The sequence below is a fragment of the Bombus terrestris genome, chromosome 11 (genome assembly GCF_910591885.1).
Source record: "Bombus terrestris chromosome 11, iyBomTerr1.2, whole genome shotgun sequence".
Classification (NCBI taxonomy): Eukaryota; Metazoa; Arthropoda; class Insecta; order Hymenoptera; family Apidae; genus Bombus; species Bombus terrestris.
In genome coordinates, this window is record NC_063279.1 from 10,338,743 (window position 1) to 10,360,337 (window position 21,595).

Genomic DNA, 21,595 nt, shown 5'->3' on the forward strand with positions numbered 1-21,595 from the left:
TTTCAATTCTAATTGAAATAATTTTTATTTCCGACTATATTTATTTATTTATTTATTCCTTCTAACTAATTACTTAGAAAAATTATATGCATTGAAAGAAATAAAATTATATACAATACACAAAATCATGCAATGAACCAGTTTATCTACGTTCATTCAAAAATAGTTTCAGTTCAATCTAGCATTATCAACATCAATGGCAATAACTGTGCTACGTATACATAGTTCTCACGTGAAAGTTTTAATATTGCAGTAAAAATATATTGTATCAAAGGATTAAATATCGTGTTTAATAATCAATGATTTGCATATTTTCTGAAAATACTTTCTCAAACAATATAGGATAATGCTTGTACTTATGTTTAAACTTTGACATTTGTCTTCGATCCCAACCTAATTTTGATGTAAATAAAAATCTATGGAAATTTATATAATTTAATAAAAAACTACAATATCATACAAATTTTGCCAAAATGTTCAAAAAATTTAAAGATAAACTCGCGGAAGAAATGAAACAATCGCCTGCCAGATTACAGGCAAGCATGCAACAACTAGCACAGGTTTGACATTTTATATAAAATTAAGACATAAATTATGTATTTTGTAATCTGCTTAATAAAATAAAATTATTGTGTACTTATAAAAAAATTATTACTTTTACAAAAATACATTTGTCATATCTGATAATTAAATATATGTTGATTTACTAATATAATTGAAATAAAATTTAAATATCTATCTTATATATTAATAACTTGGTTTAATTTAGGCGGTAGTATCTCCTGCTTTGTCTAACAGTTCAGTACAAGAATTATCTGTATCTAATGACAATTTTAGTTTAACGGAAGAAGGAGATGGTAAGCCTTTCTTTTTTTATATATTGCTTTATTACTTTAAATTAAGAAGAATTTAAGTATAAAAGTGATTATTTACAGAAACTCCCAAAAATAGTCCTGCAAAACATGGTTTTCAAAATGTAGATTTAATGTCACCTACGTCAAATTCTATAGGTGTTTCAAGAAGATCATCAGTTAGCAGTATTACTAGTGATACTTCTTCTCTTTTTCCAATTTATGAAAGCCCTGCTAATTTGTATCATTTACAGGTATTACAGAATATTTATCATCAAGAAGATATAATATTTTTAAAAATTATTAATATTTGAATATAATTAACTGTCAATTTTAATTTCCTTTTTAGTCTGATATGGACCAATCTGCTAGTGAGATAGATGAAAATATAAATCCACAATTAGATAAAATTTCAAAAGATCAAATATATTCAGCATATCGGAAAGTGCAAGCAAAATACCACAAATATCGTGGAAGATATACAGATTTAGCAACACATTATAAAGAATTGGAAAGGGTAAAAGGCAAGTTAGAATCAGTCTTAGTAGAAACCCAAGATAAAGTATTAAGAAGAATAGCTGACTTAAAAGAACAGTGTCAGTTAGAACAACAGGCCAAAGCTCATTTGGAAGAAGCATTGAGAAATGACATTGAAGAAAAAGATCACATAATAAATACATTAAATACAAAGGTAATATTAAAAAATTTACTATTAATATATTATATCAGATTTTAATGTTATATGCATTACAGATTAAACTTTTACAAACGACTGGACCAAACTTAGAATCTACTTTACCAGATACTACTAATGATAAAGGAAATTTAAAAGATAATCTCATTGACCTAAGTACTGGATCATCAATTAGTTCTGAAGAAAATGCTTTGGTAATGGAAAATACACAATTAAAAGATAAACTAAAAAAATTGGAAAATGTTGTTTTGAAGTATAAAGAATCTTTGAAACGAAATAAAGAAAAATTTTCTGAAATATTAACAGAAAAAAATATATTAGAGTCTCAGTATGAAACATTAAAAAATTCCTATACAGAAAAGGAAAAGGAGTTAAGTTATGCATCTACAGAAATTAAAAGTTTAACAGATCAAATGATTATTTTAAAAAAACGCGAGGAAGAGTCTGTAATATCCTTAGCTGAAAATAAACTTTCGATACACAGAGAATTAGAAGATAAAGAAGAACAAATCAAAAAGCTACAATTGGATTTGAAGCATGTGACAGAATATAAAGAGAATCTAAGTGAAATTGTTAATAAATATAAAGCTGAAGTGGAAGAACTAAAATTATCACATAGTACTCAAAATTCAGATTCAGAAAAAAAAGAAATTGTACAAGATGTAACAAATGAAAAATCAGAAGCTTTAAAACCAGTACAGCAAGAAATGCAGCAATTATTAAATGATCTAGATGAAAAAGTGGGCTCAAAACATCATGGAGAAGATTGTAATAAAGAAAACATAGAAAAAACTACAAAAGTGCATGATACTGAAATATATCAAAATATAAAGTTTGAATTAAATGAAAAGGAAATTGAACTTCAAGAGACAAGAAATAAATTAGAAGAATTGCAAAAGATTACTAAAGAATATCAAATACATAAAGAAGAGCTACATATGGAATTTTCAAATTACAAATTAAAATATACAGAGCTTCAAAATGAACAAAATGCACATAAAATTGTTGCTGAAGAAAAAAGGAAAGAAGCAGAAGCAACAATTGAAAAATTACAAGCTACCATACAAAGTCTTGATAAAGAATTAGAAAATATGAGAAATGCTTTAATTGATAGAGATAAAGTATGTGAAAATTACAATGCTAAAGTTCATGAATATAAAACAATGCTTGAAAACATGAAAGAAAGATTATTGAGTCAGGAGGCGGAAATGAAAATTCTTAAAGAAAAAGTACAAGATAATACAGAGATCATTACATTGAACAATGAGTTAGAAATAAAAAATACTGAGTTATTAGGAGTATGTACACAACTTCAATCCTGTAAATCTACTATCTCTGATCTTAAAAATAGACTTCAAACAGATAGTTCTAATATTACTTCACTTCACAAAGAGAAAAATAATTTAATTAAAAATATTTTAAATTATAAAATTTCTACTAAAAAATTAAAGGAAGATAACATCTATATTAAAAGCAATACAGTGAAATGCTTCATGGAGATTAACAATGAAATTTCTGTCTTAAAGAATGGATTTGATGCTTTTCTAAAAGCAAATAATATTATTCAGAATAGTGTAAATTTGCAAATTAAAAATTTCCAAACTAAATTACAGGAATTTGAAGAACTTGAACAAAAATATAATCAATTACAAACCGAATTAAAAGATACTATATGTCTTAAATCTAATTTGGAAATAAGTTTGGAAAATTATAACAAACAACTAAATGAGATGTCCATGAAATTGGAGCAACAATGCGAAGTTGATACAAAAAATCGTAAACTTATAGCTGAGATAGATAATCTCAATTTCAAATTATATGACTTACGAAATTTACCTGAACAAGTGAAATTATTAATGATAGAATCTAAATCTTTGCAGGAAGAACTTAACAATGTTAATGATATGAATCAATTACTTTCAAATGAAATATCTGATTTGAAAGTACAACTTGAAGAAGCAAATGGTAATACAAAAAAATTACAGGAATTAGAACAGAAATATGTAGAAGCAACAAAAATTGCTACGTTATTAAAATCTGAAAACCTTAATTCCAATAAATTAGAAGAAAAAATAAACACTTTAGAATCAGAAATAAAAGTTTTAAATGAAAATTTGTCTGAAAAAGATAAAAAAATAAGTACCTTAAATGAAGAATTAGGAAATAAAGAAAGTTTTTTAGTTGATTTAAAAGTCAAAGATGAAAAATATGAAAATGAAATCATTCAGCTTACAAAGTCAAATGAAACTCTACAGCAAAAAATACAAACAAAAATCCAGCAATTAACGAAGTTAAAAACTATTAAACAAAAACAAGATACCACTATTCAAAAATTAAATGACGAAATTAATGAAGTAAAAACTTTAAATGCAGAATTATTAGAACAGTTAAAAACATCAGAAAATGAAGTAAATATATTAAAATCTGAAAACTGTCAAATAGTAACATTAAAAGATAATAATGCAGCAATCATTACTGAATTAGAAAAGCTAAAATTAATTCATAATGAAACCAATTTGGAAAATAAGAATCTAAAAGATAAGCAAAACGAATTTCTAAAACATAATCAAGAATTAAATGAATCTAATGAAAACTTAAAACAAAAAGTTGTAAATTATGACAAACACAATCAACAATTACTAACTGAAAATACACAATTAGGAAAAGAAATTGAATCATACAAAAATCGGTTAAATGAAAGCATATTATTAAATACGGAATTACAATTTAACAATAAGGAACTGAATTTTCAACTTGAAGAATTAACTTCATCTAAGAAAAAAGTAGAAGAAATTGAAGAACATCTTACAAAGGAAAATGCAAGTTTACATAATGAAGTAGATAAATTAAATTTGTTGTTAGAGAATAATAATAATGTGGAAGAAAAAAATAAAGAACTACTAATGAATTTAGAACTTTTGGACAAGGAAGTTGCAAGATTAAAAAATATTGAAGAGGAAATTAATAGCTTAAGATTAGAAATAAATGGCTTAAATAAAGTAAAAAGTGATTTAGAAGAAAAGCAATTACAAAGCAGTGAATTAATTACTGAAAATTTATCTTTAAAAAATAGAATTATAGAATTAGAAAATATAAATACGAAATTTCAATCTTATGTAAATAATTTAGAATCTAAGGTTTCCAGTTTAGATCAAACAGAATGTAAGAATATTGAATTAAAAAATGAAGTTGATATATTAAAATCTACAAATATGGAATTATTATCTCAAATAAAGAATAAAGATGTAGTAGAAGAACGATTAACAACGGAAATAGATGAATTAAAACTTATAGTAGATGAAAAAGTGGCAGAGTTAAAATTACTAGATACTAAAAATATGGAATTGTTGAAAGAAATTGAAAGGTTAAAATCTTCATCAGTGGAAGAGGAAGTAGCAATAGAAACAGACAAATCAACAACTACTGTTGAAGATTTTAAAAAATTACAAAATGAAATAAAGGTTCTTAGAGAAACAAATACTGCACTAAATGAAAAAGTAAAAAGTATAAGTAGTAGTGAAATAGTACATGAGTTTTCTACTAAAAATAATGACAAATTGGAAGAAAAAAATAAAAAATTAGAAGCACAACTAGATGAAGCATTAATAACATTCCAAGCAAAAGAACTGGAAATGCATTTCGTTAGTAATGAATTAAAAAATCAAGTAGATACTTTGAAACAAGAATTAAAAACAAACGAGGAAGAGCAAAGCATGAGATTAAAACAACTAGTTAAGGAATTTCAAGCACAGTTACATGATAAGGAAGAAGAGTTACATGCTGCATTAGAAAGACGATTCGGTAAATTAGAATTCTTTTTATAATATTGTTTCCATTTTACATATATGTGCATATAATTATCCGCACTCTAACAGAGATGATATTTCGGCATGTAATAACAGATTACATATACCGATACAGTGTTATCATCTCGTCGGGATTGTTTTTAAGTTAACGAACCCCAACCCATATACAAAGTGAAAAAATCACCTTATATATGATGATAATAAATATACAAAAATATTGTAGTAATATATTGTACATATATTATTGCATTTCCCTGTTTAGATCGTCAGCAAAATTATGAATCAAATCTTATTCAACAATATAAAGAGCAATTAAAAGATTTCCAAATAGAATTAACAGCCAAATCTGAGCAAATTGAGAATCTAATTTTAGAAAATAAAAATTTAATGTCACAAAAAGCAAAAGATATAAACCAGTTAGTGGAAAAAATTACAATAATGAAAAAAGAACATGTAGATGAAATTAAAGAAATAGAAAAGAAATGGAAATCAATTGTGCAACAGAAAACTGACAAGTTGGAAGCAAAACACGAAGAAGAGATTAATGAATTAACACAGGAATGGCGAAATGAAAGGAGGGTTGGTTACAACAAAGTTATAAAAAATAATAATACCTTATAATTTACAAAATTACGTTTTATTTTATATTTCTTTTTTTATTTACTTTTAAGATTTTGTTATATTTATATTACTTATTTTAATTTCATGTAATTATTTTTTCATTTTTTATAATTTTATTTATACTTATCTCTTTCAGCCTGATATGCAAACTGATTTAATTAACAAGGTAAAGTTCTTTCAAATTTGTAAACACTTCAATTTTACTAATTGCAATTTTATCATTATTTTTTAACATAAACATAAAAATAAGCAGTATAAGTAAAAAATTAAAATTTACTAATTTTTATTAATTGACTTAGGAATTAGAGAGCACTTCACGAGTTGCAATGGCAGCTGTACAATCAAATACTGGTTCTTTTCACACTCTTCAACAAACCCTAACAGCACAGAGACGAGAATTAGCAGAACTTAGAAAATTAATGAAGTTAAGGCATGATACACTAGAAGATTCAACAGAGATTGAATATCTTAGAAACATTTTATTTGAATACATGATGGGAAGAGAAACAATGGTGCTTGCTAGAGTGATCGCTGCAGTTGTCAAATTTGATCAAGAACAAACAGCAAAAGTACTTAAGAAAGAAGAAGATAAAATGACATTGGTAAAAAGTTTTTAAATTTTTTGAAAGAATATTTATATTTTTAATTAATATTTATTTAATTAATGTTTATAAAACATTAATTAATGACATTAACATAACATTAACATTAATAACATTAATTTATAACAGATAAAAAGCAAATACCTGTTAATAAACAGAAATAAAATTAGCTTTTTTCGAATGTTTTATTTATTTTGATATATATTACAACTTATAACTTTTATTATACATATTGCATATCTTAAAAATGTTTCTACTTTAAATCTTAATTTTTTAATGTTTCAGCTTGGTTCTCTAGGTCTCACATAGTGCAAAATTCTGTATATTTAAAAATTGTGTAAGTACTTTTGTATATTAGATTGTAAGTATCTTGTATTTATTTATGGAATATGTATTTTAAAAAGATGACTATTATTCTGCCAATATATGATATATAATATGTAGAAAATATATACTGTAAAAAGCTTGACACAATTTACAGGTAGAAGCAATTTTAGATGTGATTACCTTGCTTCCTAATATATATATATATTCTATGATACAAAAATTATAAATATTAGCTGTTCATCTATAAGCATGCCACTATCTATTAACTTTTATAACCGTTTATAAATTTATTAATAGAATAAAAATTTACTGTTATAAAGTTGTCACAGATGTATTTACTTTCTTGTAATTTTTTATATAACGAAGGGTAAATTGTCAACATTATATATGTTATAAATAGTTTAACTTGAAAAATTAAATTTCATTTCATATAGATAAATATTTTAAAAATAATATTTCTATTGTATATAAATTAAGTAATTAATATGTATTAATAAATAAAGTTAATTTAGAATGGAACTACTATTAATTAATTAACTCCGAATTTGTCATTAATTTCATTATCATTGTTTTATTTACATAAAATCTTAAACATACATACTACACTAATTGTGACTGGATATTTTGCATTTTTTGTTTAAAATAATCTATTTGTTCAGAAATTGGAATCTGTTTTTGAATAAACCAAGTAGTCTGATTTCCAACAGGTGTATACATATATGTACCCTTACTTCCCAATAGTACTCTTAAGGCCCTATTCCTTTGTAATAATTTTTCATAATATTCCACACCACCTTGAATATATTTATCATCAATTTGAGACATTATTTTATTGACTTCTGTCTCTCTATAATAATTTAAATCATTATTTGTTAATAAGGTAAAAATAAAAGCTCCAATTGCAGCAATACTCATACATAAAACATTTTTGCCTCTTTGCTGTTTAGTAACTTTTAATTTTGAACGAAGTAACTCATAAGCTCCTAATCCTAGTATTGCATCTGCAAATACACTCAAACCTTTTACTATTGGATCAAAATTTGTGACTTTTAAAATTTGTTGAGCTATAGCAAATTTTTGGGCATTTTCTGAGAGTACTAAAGACTTATAAAATTCCTCGATAGCTTCTGCATCCCATTGAAGTGATGCAGATTGAATTGATATGTTTCCATTATTTATATGACTAATATCATTATATTCAAAATTCACTGGTATTCCAACTAAGCCACCATACTTTGAGTACGTTGTTCCAGCATGAAACATTTCTATATCATGAACATTAAAAAATTTAATACGTTCTTCTGGTATCATTGGTCTATATACTAGATTTATATCATCTAGTACATCTTTAATTCTTCTATCAATATCTTTTCGTATCGGTATTTCATTATTCTCAAAGCTATTTATAAAATTTTACAAAATTGCATTATAGAATTCTTAATATCTTCTCACAATTTTTTATACTTACTCATATCTAGCTCTAATTTTTCTATATTGTCCCAATAAGAAAGTTTGTGGAAATAATTGTATGGCTGTAGCACCAGCTACCAAAGTAACTCTTGCAAATGCCATTGTAAAACCACTTTTTTACAAATTCTGAAATAAAGAAGATGAGATAAATAATGGTTTACAATAAAGAAATATAACAAAATGAATCGAGATAAATGATAATTTGTAGAGGTCAATAAAAAAGCATTCATAGTTCCACTTATTTTATTTGTATCTAACTATAACCTAAAAATATGAAACACAATATAGTAACATATTAATTGATATTATAATTAAATATCTATAAAATCTGCAATATAACTTTTATGCTATTAAAATAATTCAAATACAGCTTAAATTATATTGTTACTAAATAATATTCATGTAACAATGTAAACAACAATTAAATACCCACATAAAGTATGTATTTTATGGATTATATATACGATTATTCTAATACATCATCAAACAGATACTATGTATACTAAATAAATATTTATAATTTATACAGTGTTAGGTTATATATATTTTTTATGTACCATTAAATAATTAAGCTCTAATTCAATACTACATTTACATGATATCTTAAAAAAAAATGTATGTATATCATATATTATCATTTATCATATAGATGTTGTATATAGTTTATGAAAAAAATAGCACAAAAGATATTTGCAATAAGATTAAATTTATATAGATTTGTAATTTGTATATATTTTCGTTTATCGTTATTCGTATCATTTTGAATGTTTATAATCCAATAGCAAGGACTGTTATATGTTTAATACTAGTATATGTATGTAGGTTCATTACTGACACTTTCGGTTGCCGATAAAAAAAAATTTAAATATAAATACCGAGAACAGTTTGTTTCTCGTGACACTCAGTTTACAAGTTCTCAGGATGGATACCAGCACGTGTGTTCCTAACAGTCAAAATGCTCCTCAATCTAGTGCACAACGAAAGTTTTATCAGTGGGTACTCAAATGGATAACTGGTGTACATGCGCATGCTGACTGGAACAATGAGGAAATGCGCGACATTCGACATTCAACAAAACCGGACGTAGCAACGTTAGCCAGTTTTTTACAAGCGATCGGATTTAAACTACTCTCGTTTGAAAGGCACGATGATTTACATGCCTCAGGAAAGAATGATAATAATGTTGAAACACCTGATCAAGGAGTTCTTAGAGTTGCACTCGAATGCGATATTTCCAACATGAGGGCAGTGTTAGAATTAGGAGGAGTCATATGTAAATGTCCCAATTCTGATCACATTAAGGACGCATCCTTTTGGACTATTAGTGGTACCGGACCTGTTGGAAGCACCGTATGCAAAAATTAATAATTTCTTTCATAATTTTTATTAAACCTGGCTTTATCTAAGTATTAAAATGAAATTATGCTGAGCTATTACTGAAGTGATCGCGCGAATTAAAAAATTTAAATGTGTATTAATTTTAGCATTTACATCGTTTGTCATTTGGAGTTTATTGACTTCCAACATTTACAAACTTAGGGGGGGGGGGAGGCAATAAATAATATAAAGTGTATCGAAATGCTTAAATTGAGAGCTTCTCAATCACGTGAACTTGGGTCTTATGAAAGTATTAACAATTAAAATGAATTATCTAATGCTTACAGCGTTTAATATTATATTCGGGATGGAATAATTTTTATTTTACGTATAGTAATATTTCTAAATTCAAGCATCATTTACTACGTATGTAAATAGCTCAACTAACTAAATAATGTATAACTTGCGCGAATGAAAGTAAAGATATACCTCTATTATGCAATTTAATATTTATCTGAAATACGACAACGTCCAAAACTGAAATTTGACAATTTGTCAGCAAAAAAATAATAAATACATCGAGTATATCGATTTAAACATATCTTCTTTATTTTCCTCAGAAAAAAATTAGTACAAGTTTACGATTTTAGTCAACAATCGTGAAAAGTACAGTAAGAAGTGTACAGTAAGAATATTTTAATATTGTATTTATTTTCAGGACAATATATCACAAAAAATCGAAGAAACTGGTAGTACTTTATTACCTGGTTTATCAAAAGATGTCGTTCGACTTTTGCGTGATGTATCATATAAACTATTCGACATAATCGTATGCGAACCGGATGTCAATCGAAATATGGACATTTTAAACGCTTCACAAATAAGTAATACGTCTTGTAAAACCGCGCAGAATAATTTAACAGCAGACATTGGAGTTACGCGAAGTCATACAGAACCGGAAATGTTTCTGCGTACAGATATGAGTTTAAAAGTGGGTACTTTATTTATATAATATTGTATTATTATAATATAATTTATATAATATTTATAGAATATTATATAATATAAAAATAATAATGATATTTTTATTATTTATATTTCAATTAATTTGATTACGCATTGTTAGTGTGTTCCTGAGAAGAAAAGTAGGAGTGTAAATTCCGATCCATCTGCAAGTCGTGTTATGTCTCCAATACAATCAGTTAAACCTGTTTTACAACGTCAAAAAACATGGGACATCGAAACCGAAAGTTTAAACGAAGAACCACGGCCGTCACTTCCAAAGCTTACGAGTTCTCCCTCTGTAGTTTCTGAATTGTCCAATTCCTTAGGGCAATATTCTTTACAGAACGAAATTGAAAATCCTAGGATTGTAACTGAATATGTTTTAGGGGCATATCAAAACTTAGAAAAGGCTCTTAAGGTGTTACTGATCAAGAAACCAGAGATTTCGAATGATACTTCTCCTATTCAAGGCAATTATCTTATTTAGATAAATGAATATTATTTGAAAATAGTAATATTCTACTGGAAATTATTAAAATCTGTTTATCTTCATAATAGATAATGACAGTGCATCCGTAAGATCAGCACCTGCTATTATTCTTAGTCCCTATACATCAACTAAATCAAGTACATGTACAATCATCAAACCTTTATCAAAATCGACGAATGAACAAGAGACGCGAGCAAAAGCATATTTGACGTTAACGCCGAGAGCTCGTCGTAGTATCGAACCAATGCTTCCTAAATCTACGACACGAAGGAACTTAAAACCTGAGCAAGAAAATGTAAAACCGACGCTTCGTCGCAGTAGCTTTCACATTCCTTCGACTGCTAATTCTAATATCTCGTTGTTAAAATCTTCGGATACAGGACAAAAAATTTTGGCGAGTAAAAAGTACAGCACAAGTAAAACAAATCTCACGATCAATTCCGACCTGTCGAACAGGTATAATTGAATCTTATTAATTAATATTATATATGTAAATGTTTAAATTAAGTTATTCCTAAAGTTGCAGAGCTTTATTGACAACAAAAAAGGTTGTATCTTCAGAACAGGCATCATCAAACTTGGGAGCATTTAATACATCGAATACTCGTATGTCAATGATTAAACCACCTACAAAAGTCTCAAAAACAATACCAATTAAAGTGAAATCAATGAAATCTACTATCAAGATGAGTCCAGGAATATTGAAGAAATAAAAATCTAACCTTTTAAAGCGATAAATTATTATTTTTATCTTCATTTATATTATTTAATTAATAAGCATACTTTAACTTTACGTTTATTACGTCATTTTAAACGGAGATTTACCCAGGTATTTTACTATTATAGTATTTAATTATTTTGTAATGCCTAAAAAAATATAATGTTGTTTCAAATAATTAATATATTTCATTCGTAAAAAAAGAAGTCGTACTCTCTATACAGACTGATAGTTACCGGAGGTTCGTATTATTGTACGTTTTGAAAATGGCGGGCTTAACATGCCATCTTGAAATGTTTTAGATCAGTTAGAACTTCGCGGTAATGTAGTTAATGTTGTGAAATTTATGATTCGATATTTGAAATATATTTTACTGTGTTGTGCTTAATATGACTATAAATTAATAAACTGTAACATCAATACTAAATAATTACAGGAAACATATAAAAAAGTTGTGACCTTTTTGATTGATGATAATTTTTTGAAATATTGTTTTTTTTTTTAATTTAGATATTCTTTATATTGTATTTATTCGAAAAATATTTGGTACATTTCTATGTCAGCACTTGTATTTGGACAATTGTAATTGGAGCATGCGCCTGACATTCGTTTCTTAGGCACTCTGAACGTGATGTCGGCAGTAATCATTGTTCGTGATTAGTTATATTACTGTGTTAGCCTGTAGTGGCATGGTTTTCGAGTATTTACGCGATACGTGTATCATGTGCGCGTATTGATGTTGTATTTGGAATGCGCGGTACATTGAGACAAATCCTGTATATCACATTTATTCCATTCGTCAATTGATCAATTGAAGAACACACTAGCGAAAGCTTGAACTTGCTTATAACAGACTACGAAATTACATTTGTATACACACATATATATATACATATACAGGTATATATGTATATACATGTACGTGGATATACACATACATGGTGTCGTGTTTCATCGTTTCACGTTATACCGAGTACTGGATATAAACATTTTTCAATGGAATGATAGGCGTGTCACCATACCAGGTATGTAAAGTGAACAAGAATCATGTTATATCGTTAGACAATATTACATAGTAATAAGTTCACGACGATCTATGTTAGAAAAGTGTTATAATTGTTAAAGTTGTATCAAACATCTGGACGGCTATGTGATTATAAGTGCACTGTTTTACAGAAATATTTTTAAATCTTTTTTATAATTCAAATATGCAAGCAATTTCAATGATCTTCGAAAGAAGATAAATTATAAATTTGTAATCTTATATCGCGAAATTCTCGTTCATGGCAGACATGTCGACATAATGGCGTCAATGTTCCCTTCAACTATAGATAACTGGATCCTACATTCCCTACCTTGCATGTCGCAATAAAACATTAAACGTGCCACGTGACCTTCTTCAATCACGCGGTATGTTCTAAAAGCCGGGTCCGAACCTGCGCCCTGAAAAAGTTTTATCCTAGTACATGACAAGTGCATGTAATATCTATGAAAATGAAGTAGTAAATATAACGTGTATCTGTATAGTACTGTCGTACAAGTTTACAATTATAGCTCCAATAATACATAGTAACTCTGCATCGTATGTATATGTTTTTTCGATGCTATATTAGATATTAATACGCTGTTCAAAAGTAAATTAAAAATTGTAATTTAAAGAGTTCGTAAATATATCTCTATAGATAATTTATTATCTACAACAAGATTCTTGTATTTTATTTTACTATTTAATGTATTGTAGCTATATAACCTTAGTTATAAGAATATGTTCTAGAATATACCATATACTATTTATTGATATTACATTATAGAAATTTTAAAAATGTATTAAAAATTAATAATGATTGTTAAATAACAATAAATATATTTGTAGTAATAATAATATTATTGTAAATGTAGAACAGCAAGACAGTCGACTTACAGGCAATAAAATTACAATTTAGCATACTATTAAATTTTATATAATTGTTAAATTTATTTATATTATATACATATATTATACCAAAAAAATATTTTTATTTTTTTCAGACAAATGTGTGCTAGCACTAATAGCATATCATCAACGCACTCGTTGCCGTTAAACAATTAAAGAAGAGGCAGACTTCAAAACATACTTACAGGCCTAGGTGTGGTTTTAATAACTTCTAATATAAAATGGCAGAAGAGTGCAACGATGTTAAGTCTGCTGGTCCATCTTCACCAAGAAGTCCACTGAATAATAGTATGGGAGGAAAACCAAGCAGTCCTCATTCTCCTAGACAACCAAGGCGTATGAAGCTAACACAGCAACAATTGGACAGCATGACAAAGGATGAGCTAGCAGCCAAGTGGCATGAACAGGACTTGTATGTGGAGTGTCTAGAGGCCCAGGCGGCAGCCCAGGAAGGTACTGAGATCACTTGAGTGAGACCACCTCACTCACCACATTTCTTAAGCGAATTTATGAATGCCAGAACACAACGGTCTCTTGTATGAGACAAGACTCTTATAGGGACGCTAAGATTAGGGATTAAGCATATTATTAGTACTGTGTTTAGGATAATAATAATGCTAAGTTTTTATAAATCCTAAAGTCGAAAAAATTTTGAATAAATAAGTATCATAATAAGATAGATGAAATTCTTAAGAAAATCTCTTATGACATCGATAAACAAATTACAATTGTAGAAAATTTATGTATTCATATGAAACACTAGATAGATCAATTGGGTAATAGACTTTAGATAAAGGCTAGTGATACAGTAATATTGTAATATTTTGAAAACTACATTTGTGATGTGTAGTGCGGGCAATTAAATTAATGCCAATATGTACAGTGTTCGAAATTTTTTTGGTGAGCAGAAGTGATGTGACAGTCATATACACTGCATGTACAGAAAATCTAATACAATATTATGCATGTATGCATAATTTTATCATCTGGTGTTAAGTTGCGCTGCTATTGATATTAAAAGTCACTTAATGCTAAAAGCAAAGTGTATGTCGAAAAAAGTGATATTGTGTGACAAGAAGAGATGGAAAGATTTTTTCGAATGTGTTCACTATGAATCATCTCTTTCACTGTAATAAACACACATAGCTTACTTTTGGTATGAGCTCTTAAGTGACCGTGCAGTGTGCCACGTATAATTCTACAGTGTAGTAAAACACACTGCCAGAAGCAGGACAGTGCGTGTGTGTTTGTGTGTACATTGGATATCGAGTTTCCACTTTGCGAGGATTGAATGAAATACAACATCCTTGCTGGCTCTGAATATACCACTCAGAAGAGTAAAAACAGAGGCCCTATGTCATCCTTTGGCCCACAAAACTCTGTGCCAGGGATGCGTGAACCTAAGTCTTGGTGAAGTACGAAACCTTTAATTGATGCAGTTATGATCTGAAATTCCAGCTGCTTTTTCCAATCCTAACAATTCTTATCCCAATCTACAATCTTTAATATCATCTTATATATAGATACATCTGATAAAACTGAACAATTTTAATTATGTTCCTAGACAAACATCCCTGTCTATTCCCATTATGAACGCAATTCATGCATGCATTTGTACCTGCACCATAACTTCCTGATGTCCAAGTACCAATCTGAAAAAAATACAATCCTGATCAAATAAGGCCGGGAGGTCATCTTGTGACAACATCTGTGTCTGCAACAAGTAGTCTATCTATTTTCATGGAAGAAAAGTAACGTCCACTCTTGGTCTCGGTGGAAGCACAGAGAATCTCACAAATGGCACGATGCAACGACTCCAAACTCAAAGTATGCGCTAATTAAAAATGTCAGTTGTCAGGCAATCAATGTCACATACATATGAAAACATATTTTGTTTATGCGCACTTAGGGCAAAACAGTATGTAGTAGATTTTCACCACTATGCTTTCTTTCACCAAAGATATACAGATATGAAATATCAAAAGAGACTGTACAGAATACTCTGTACCATTATATTATATGCATATATATTTTAAGGTTTTTAGCTCTCTATGTGTCTCATAAATTTATATGACTTACCATTATTTAAACGAATTATTACCAGAGATGGAGAAAATAATCAAAAAGAATATTATAAAATAATCCCCAACTCTGATTATGAAAATATAATTTTATTCAAAGTGTATGAATAAAAATTATATATCATAAAAATATAGGTAAAATTATGAAAGACATGGAAATACATCTTTTTTCATATTGTATTTTAAATTAAATAAATGTTAATACAGCTTTCTCTTTAAATTTGTATTATCAATTAATAACTGCTTTAATGATTTTTATGTTTGAAATGTATTTGAAGTATAGTATTTTTATATCTAATTGAAATAAAGTTGAAAAAATCATAACCTTTTAAAATATAATAAAAAATGTACATTACATGATATATATACATTTGATATGATATATATACATTATGATATATATACATTACATGTATATATATTGTGTGTATATATATTATATTACCCATTATATTACATATTATATATATAGATGCTCATACTCTGCTTAATTTTAAAATGATTATATAATAAGCATAAAACAAATTGACGAAACACATAGATAGCTTTAAACAGTGAAGTCTTAATTAAAAGAGGAAATGATATAATTTTTTTTTGTAGGTGAGCTATCCTCATTGAGGGACTCTGAAAGCAAGTACAGACAGCAACATGCAGAAGCATCTCATAGAGAGAAGATTTTAGTCAGGAGACTTGCTTCTAAAGAACAAGAATTACAAGAATATATTGTATGTAGATTTTACATTTCTTAATAGAAGAAATATAGAAGTAATTAAAAAATTTCATAGCACGTAACTCTTCTTCTTTCCTCTCTCTTTTAGAGTCAAATTGCTGAAATGAAAGCTGCTCATGCTCCATCCGCTGTGGCTTTAAGATCTGCTTTGTTAGATCCAGCTGTTAATATTTTAATTCAAAAATTAAGGCAAGAACTTGTTACAACTAAAGCTAAATTAGAGGACACCCAAAACGAACTTAGTGCCTGGAAATTTACACCAGATAGGTAAATAATAATTTACGTCTTTTGATAAAACTAAATAATAAATTTGTATTTCCAATGACACTCTGTATATTTTTTTTATTTATAGCAATACAGGTAAAAGACTAATGGCAAAATGCAGATTGTTATATCAAGAAAATGAAGAATTAGGTCGCATGATTGCTAGTGGACGGATTGCTAAGTTGGAGGGAGATCTTGCTCTTCAAAGAAGTTTCAGCGAAGAAATGAAGAAATCACAATCAGGTATTATTTTTGTTATGGATATTTTTTTAATATGTTATAAATCAAAGTAGCTAATGTCTGTTGGTAATGTCTATGTTACAGAATTGGATGAATTCTTACAAGATTTGGACGAGGATGTTGAAGGAATGCAGAGCACAATTTACTTCTTACAACAAGAGCTACGTAAAGCTCGTGAATCAGTTACATTGTTACAGCAAGAAAATGCAGCATTGAAAGCAAATTCAAGCGAAAATAATTTAACGAATGGTTTGTCACCTCACACACCACCAATAAAGAAGGAAGAATCTGAGGAAAATTCAATTTCGGAAACAAAGACTTCAAAATCAATGGAAGATAGTGATGTGTGCAAAGGTGCTAGGACTCCACCGTTATCATCGCAGCGATCGCCACAGTGTGAGTTTTCTAATACTGAAAGAACAGAACGGGTCGAACGAAAACCCAATCAAGCAGACCATAATGACGAAAGCTCAAGTGATTCGGCTGCTTTGATCATTAAAGTAGAGAATGAGGAATTAAGTGATAGGGAAGAAGAACATGAAGAAAATCGAAATAATAAAAGGATACTGAGGAGCAAAAGTCATAATAGAAATAACAATAAAACTAATGGGGAAGAGGTGCTAACTAGAATAACTAGGGGTAGGGATAGGACCAAAAGGGACAAAAGTGCACCAGGTAGTGACGACGAAAGGACATATAAAAAAAAGAGAAGAGAGAGTATCCTTTCTCTTGATTATAACGAAGCTGATGATGACGCGTTAGTTCTAACTAATGGTGAGACGCTTCAAAGCGATCCAGAATGAACAGTTTTCTAGAACGATTTTATACACATAACACTTGTTATATATGAACAAAGCTTAGCGTGACTTAATGCCCAACATAAGTTGAATCGAATATTTCATATTTAAGAATAATATGGAGACACATTATGATAAATATTATTTCTGATGGTTTTGTAATTTTTCATAACGTGTATCCGTAAATATATCTTTAAATTTCAAATTTTTTGAAGTCACGTTAATGCCAAGATAACAGCACTTGATTACGTATGATTATATCTTCACAAAAATAATGTGGCGTTGGAATAAAGGGGTAGATAGTTAAAAGTATTTTTTCTTTCGCAATAAAATCGTATTAAATTTTCTAATAAGTATTCGTTATTACGAACAAATGCTTCAACGTTTTTAAATGGCTTTTTGTAAATTCGTTAAAACATTGATAGTAGCTTCTCTTGTTAGATTTTGCAAAGCAATCATAAAGAATATAAATAACAATAGAATAATAATCAGGGCAATGCCTTTTTTATTATGTAAATACACAAATGTTAATATCTGATACACAACGACGCACATACATAGATTTATACACGATTATGTGCGCAATAATTTGTATGTATGTATTGTTTTTTTCATTGTGAGACACGCGTGTCAACATTCGTTATTCATGCATAAAATATGCTTTTAATTGTGTATAATAAAATTGAGGTCTATTTGTTAGATTCATTGAATACCTGTAAATTATATGAAATATTAAACGATATTAATTTCAGTAAAACGTGCAACTGATCTGTAGATCACAGAACATCACAGTTGCATATTTTTTATTTTTTTTGAGGACAAATATACAAAATATTTACATTGCTATTTTATAGTATCTTGTATAAAAGCACATATTTTTTATCGTGTTTCTTACATAAATATTTTGCTTTCTAATTCAATTGTAATTTTGGTATGTAATGTTCAGTTTGGATTTTGAATAGGTATATCTATTGTATTTGGAGTATAATTTTTGGAAACTTATCCATAATTAAAATATAATTTGTGGATAATTCAATTCAAATATATCTATAACAAAAACGATTATTATTGTATAATATGTAATTTATCAATTAAAGATTACCTTTCAACACAAAAATAATTATTTATGATAATCGTAAGGTAAAACGTCATTTCTTTTATTCATCAACTTTTACAGTTATTAAAATTGGAAATTAAAAACATCTAATTAAAATAAAATTGAAACCACAAAGCCTGTAGCCTTGTAACACAAAAGCTATATTTGTTCCTAATTTTATACGAAATATTTTTAAATAATTAATATAAACTTCGGGAAGATGTAATGTTTATCAAAATGAAAAAAATATTTTCTAAGGGTTAGTCATGTTTTAATTATAATATATCATCTAAATATGTAGATATTGTCTAATTAGGGGAAAATTAGTAATGTGGTTATTGTCAGTGGAAAAAGATTGTGACGTAATATCTGATATTTGTATAGCTGGTAGTGGTAGTAGAGTTCGAGCCATTTTCCAGCATACTCCGGCATTAAGATTTTTGCAACTATCGCGACAAGTCTGTGATCAACGGTTGCTTCTGCACTTCACATTTTCTGATATTAGTTTATAAAAACAAGTTGATTTGTCACAGTTTCAATAATGTTCGCAGCAAGACGTGCTCTGTTTTCCAACACAATGTAAGTCTATCTTACTTTTTATTTATAATTGACATTCGCATAGTTGATATTATATAATTTCTAACCTGTCATTCTTTCTGCTTTTTGTCATTAGTATTAGACATTTTATTTGTAACAATTGCGTTTATTGATATTGTATATATACATAATTGTATAAAAGATTAACATTTGTACTTTAAAATATAATTGCGAAAATAATATCAAAATTTGGAATGAATTATATTTAATATAAACTGATTTCTTTTCACTTAATTAAATATATAATTTATATATGGTCATTTATATAATTTAAGTTCCAAATTGAAATTTATTTTACAATAATTGATAGTTAAATGACAAAATATTACTGATATTCAGCCATATGTATTGGATGCATCTATCAAATTTGAAAATATTGAACCAAATTACAAAAGGCAAATGTATATTTTAAAAAGATATATTTAGACATATTGTCAAAGTGCTGAAATTAACTGTATATACAAAAAATCAATATCAATTTGGTTTGACCTTTGGCATGTAGATATATGTTAGATAAATACTTTGTCAATGTGATATATGAATATCATTATATTTGTAGTCCATATATATCATACATGTATGAAGTAAATTTTATTTAAATTTGAAATGTAAAAAATAAAAAGAATATACATGATAAAAAATAATAACAAAAAATAAACAACATATGACAAGATAATATTCATATTATCAATGAAAACAAAGTTGATATTTCGTAGATATGATATTTTTAAACATAAAAGTTAAGTATATAATTTATACTCTATTTTTTTAACTATTACACATTATTTTTAACTTTACAATATATATTATGCAAATTTCTAGATAAAATAAAAATTCTATTATGTATCTTTCACTTTTAGCAAAGACACATTTGTGAGAACAAAACATTCACTACCTGAATTACCCTATGATTACAAAGCTTTGGAACCTATCATCTGCGCTGAAATTATGCAACTTCATCATTCAAAGCATCATGCGACATATGTTAACAATTTAAATGTTGCCGAAGAGAAAATGAAAGAAGCTGTCGCCAAAGGTGATGTTAATACGCAAATTGCATTGGGTCCAGCTATTAAATTCAATGGAGGAGGTCACTTAAATCACTCAATTTTCTGGTGTAATCTTTCACCAAATGGCGGTAAACCAGATGGTAAATATCTCTACGAGATAGATATTCTGTAATAAAATCAAATAAAAATTAATTAAATATCATTTTCTTTCAGCTGCACTCCTCAAACAGATTGAGAAGGACTTCGGTAGTATGGAAGAGATGAAAAAGCGGTTATCTGAGAGTACTGTTGCTATCCAAGGTTCTGGTTGGGGTTGGCTTGGATATTGTCCAAAAGCAAAATCTTTAAGGATAGCTACTTGCGCTAACCAAGACCCTCTCCAAGCTACAACTGGTTTGATACCACTTTTTGGTATCGATGTTTGGGAACACGCGTACTATTTACAATATAAGAATGTTCGACCTGATTATGTTAAAGCTATCTTCGACATAGTGAACTGGAATGACGTGAATAGTCGTTACAACAATGCTCAGAAATGTTAGAGAGTGAAGGAAGATATGATAGTGTCGAAAATGATTTTTACATAGTATGAACCTTTTTCGAGAATCAATTTTGTATTCTCTCTCTTCTTATTTGTCTTCAGAAGACATTTATGATTTTATATATATCTGTTTCATATATATTGTACGCATATAACAATAAATGATAATGAAATTTGCCAGAGAAGTTATTGTTGGTTTAAAATCAGATAAAAGAAATATCTTACTAATTATATTATTTCATAAAGATTATTTTTCTTTCTTAAAAATATAAAATATACTTTCAAATGTTAAACCGATATTCTTAAATTAATAAAAGAATCATCTTTTACATATCAAGAACGATTTGGAAAACTTTCGCGCTCAAATCGAAGCGCGCTATTTAAGTTATCATATATCGATAACCA

General features: G+C 27.8%; 5 protein-coding genes across 12 annotated transcripts; 4 read left to right on the forward strand and 1 right to left on the reverse strand.

Annotated features, from left to right (window-relative positions):
- Positions 1-174: 174 nt before the first annotated feature.
- LOC100648795 (golgin subfamily A member 4) lies at positions 175-7,227 on the forward strand. Of its 3 annotated transcripts, none has more exons than XM_012313688.3 (9): positions 175-560; positions 770-857; positions 936-1,105; positions 1,201-1,542; positions 1,605-5,346; positions 5,614-5,930; positions 6,109-6,138; positions 6,272-6,574; positions 6,860-7,227. In XM_012313688.3, the coding sequence occupies exons 1-9, from the start codon at positions 474-476 to the stop codon at positions 6,881-6,883; spliced, it is 5,103 nt and encodes a 1,700-aa protein (XP_012169078.1). In that variant the 5' UTR covers positions 175-473; the 3' UTR covers positions 6,884-7,227. The 3 variants fall into 3 exon arrangements, with proteins under 3 accessions (XP_012169078.1, XP_048266378.1, XP_012169080.1); XM_048410421.1 differs by having other exon boundaries at positions 1,011-1,105; XM_012313690.3 differs by lacking the exon at positions 6,109-6,138.
- Positions 7,228-7,445: 218 nt separating this feature from the next.
- Positions 7,446-9,386, reverse strand: LOC100648910 (transmembrane protein 177). Of its 2 annotated transcripts, none has more exons than XM_003398897.4 (3): positions 9,247-9,386; positions 8,370-8,497; positions 7,446-8,300 (listed from the first exon to the last, which is right to left on the reverse strand). In XM_003398897.4, exons 2-3 carry the CDS (start codon positions 8,471-8,473, stop codon positions 7,502-7,504), a joined length of 903 nt encoding a protein of 300 aa, XP_003398945.1. In that variant the 5' UTR covers positions 8,474-8,497; positions 9,247-9,386; the 3' UTR covers positions 7,446-7,501. The 2 variants fall into 2 exon arrangements, with proteins under 2 accessions (XP_003398945.1, XP_003398946.1); XM_003398898.4 differs by lacking the exon at positions 9,247-9,386 and adding an exon at positions 8,805-8,948.
- LOC100645647 lies at positions 9,293-11,921 on the forward strand. Of its 2 annotated transcripts, none has more exons than XM_012313687.3 (5): positions 9,293-9,721; positions 10,407-10,679; positions 10,815-11,163; positions 11,252-11,639; positions 11,704-11,921. In XM_012313687.3, exons 1-5 carry the CDS (start codon positions 9,293-9,295, stop codon positions 11,894-11,896), a joined length of 1,632 nt encoding a protein of 543 aa, XP_012169077.1. In that variant the 3' UTR covers positions 11,897-11,921. The 2 variants fall into 2 exon arrangements, with proteins under 2 accessions (XP_012169077.1, XP_003399242.1); XM_003399194.4 differs by having other exon boundaries at positions 11,710-11,921.
- Positions 11,922-12,527: 606 nt separating this feature from the next.
- On the forward strand, positions 12,528-18,703 carry LOC100648687 (pre-mRNA-splicing regulator female-lethal(2)D). Of its 4 annotated transcripts, none has more exons than XM_012313681.3 (6): positions 12,528-12,926; positions 13,930-14,287; positions 16,516-16,640; positions 16,734-16,912; positions 16,998-17,152; positions 17,234-18,703. In XM_012313681.3, the coding sequence occupies exons 2-6, from the start codon at positions 14,056-14,058 to the stop codon at positions 17,950-17,952; spliced, it is 1,410 nt and encodes a 469-aa protein (XP_012169071.1). In that variant the 5' UTR covers positions 12,528-12,926; positions 13,930-14,055; the 3' UTR covers positions 17,953-18,703. The 4 variants fall into 4 exon arrangements, with proteins under 4 accessions (XP_012169071.1, XP_012169073.1, XP_012169072.1 ...); XM_012313683.3 differs by lacking the exon at positions 12,528-12,926 and adding an exon at positions 13,288-13,311; XM_012313682.3 differs by lacking the exon at positions 12,528-12,926 and adding an exon at positions 13,338-13,483.
- A 567-nt stretch (positions 18,704-19,270) lies between these two features.
- LOC105666244 (superoxide dismutase [Mn], mitochondrial) lies at positions 19,271-21,375 on the forward strand. Its single transcript, XM_012313680.2, has 3 exons — positions 19,271-19,621; positions 20,500-20,789; positions 20,863-21,375. Exons 1-3 carry the CDS (start codon positions 19,584-19,586, stop codon positions 21,189-21,191), a joined length of 657 nt encoding a protein of 218 aa, XP_012169070.1. The 5' UTR covers positions 19,271-19,583; the 3' UTR covers positions 21,192-21,375.
- The last annotated feature ends 220 nt before the right edge of the window (positions 21,376-21,595 follow it).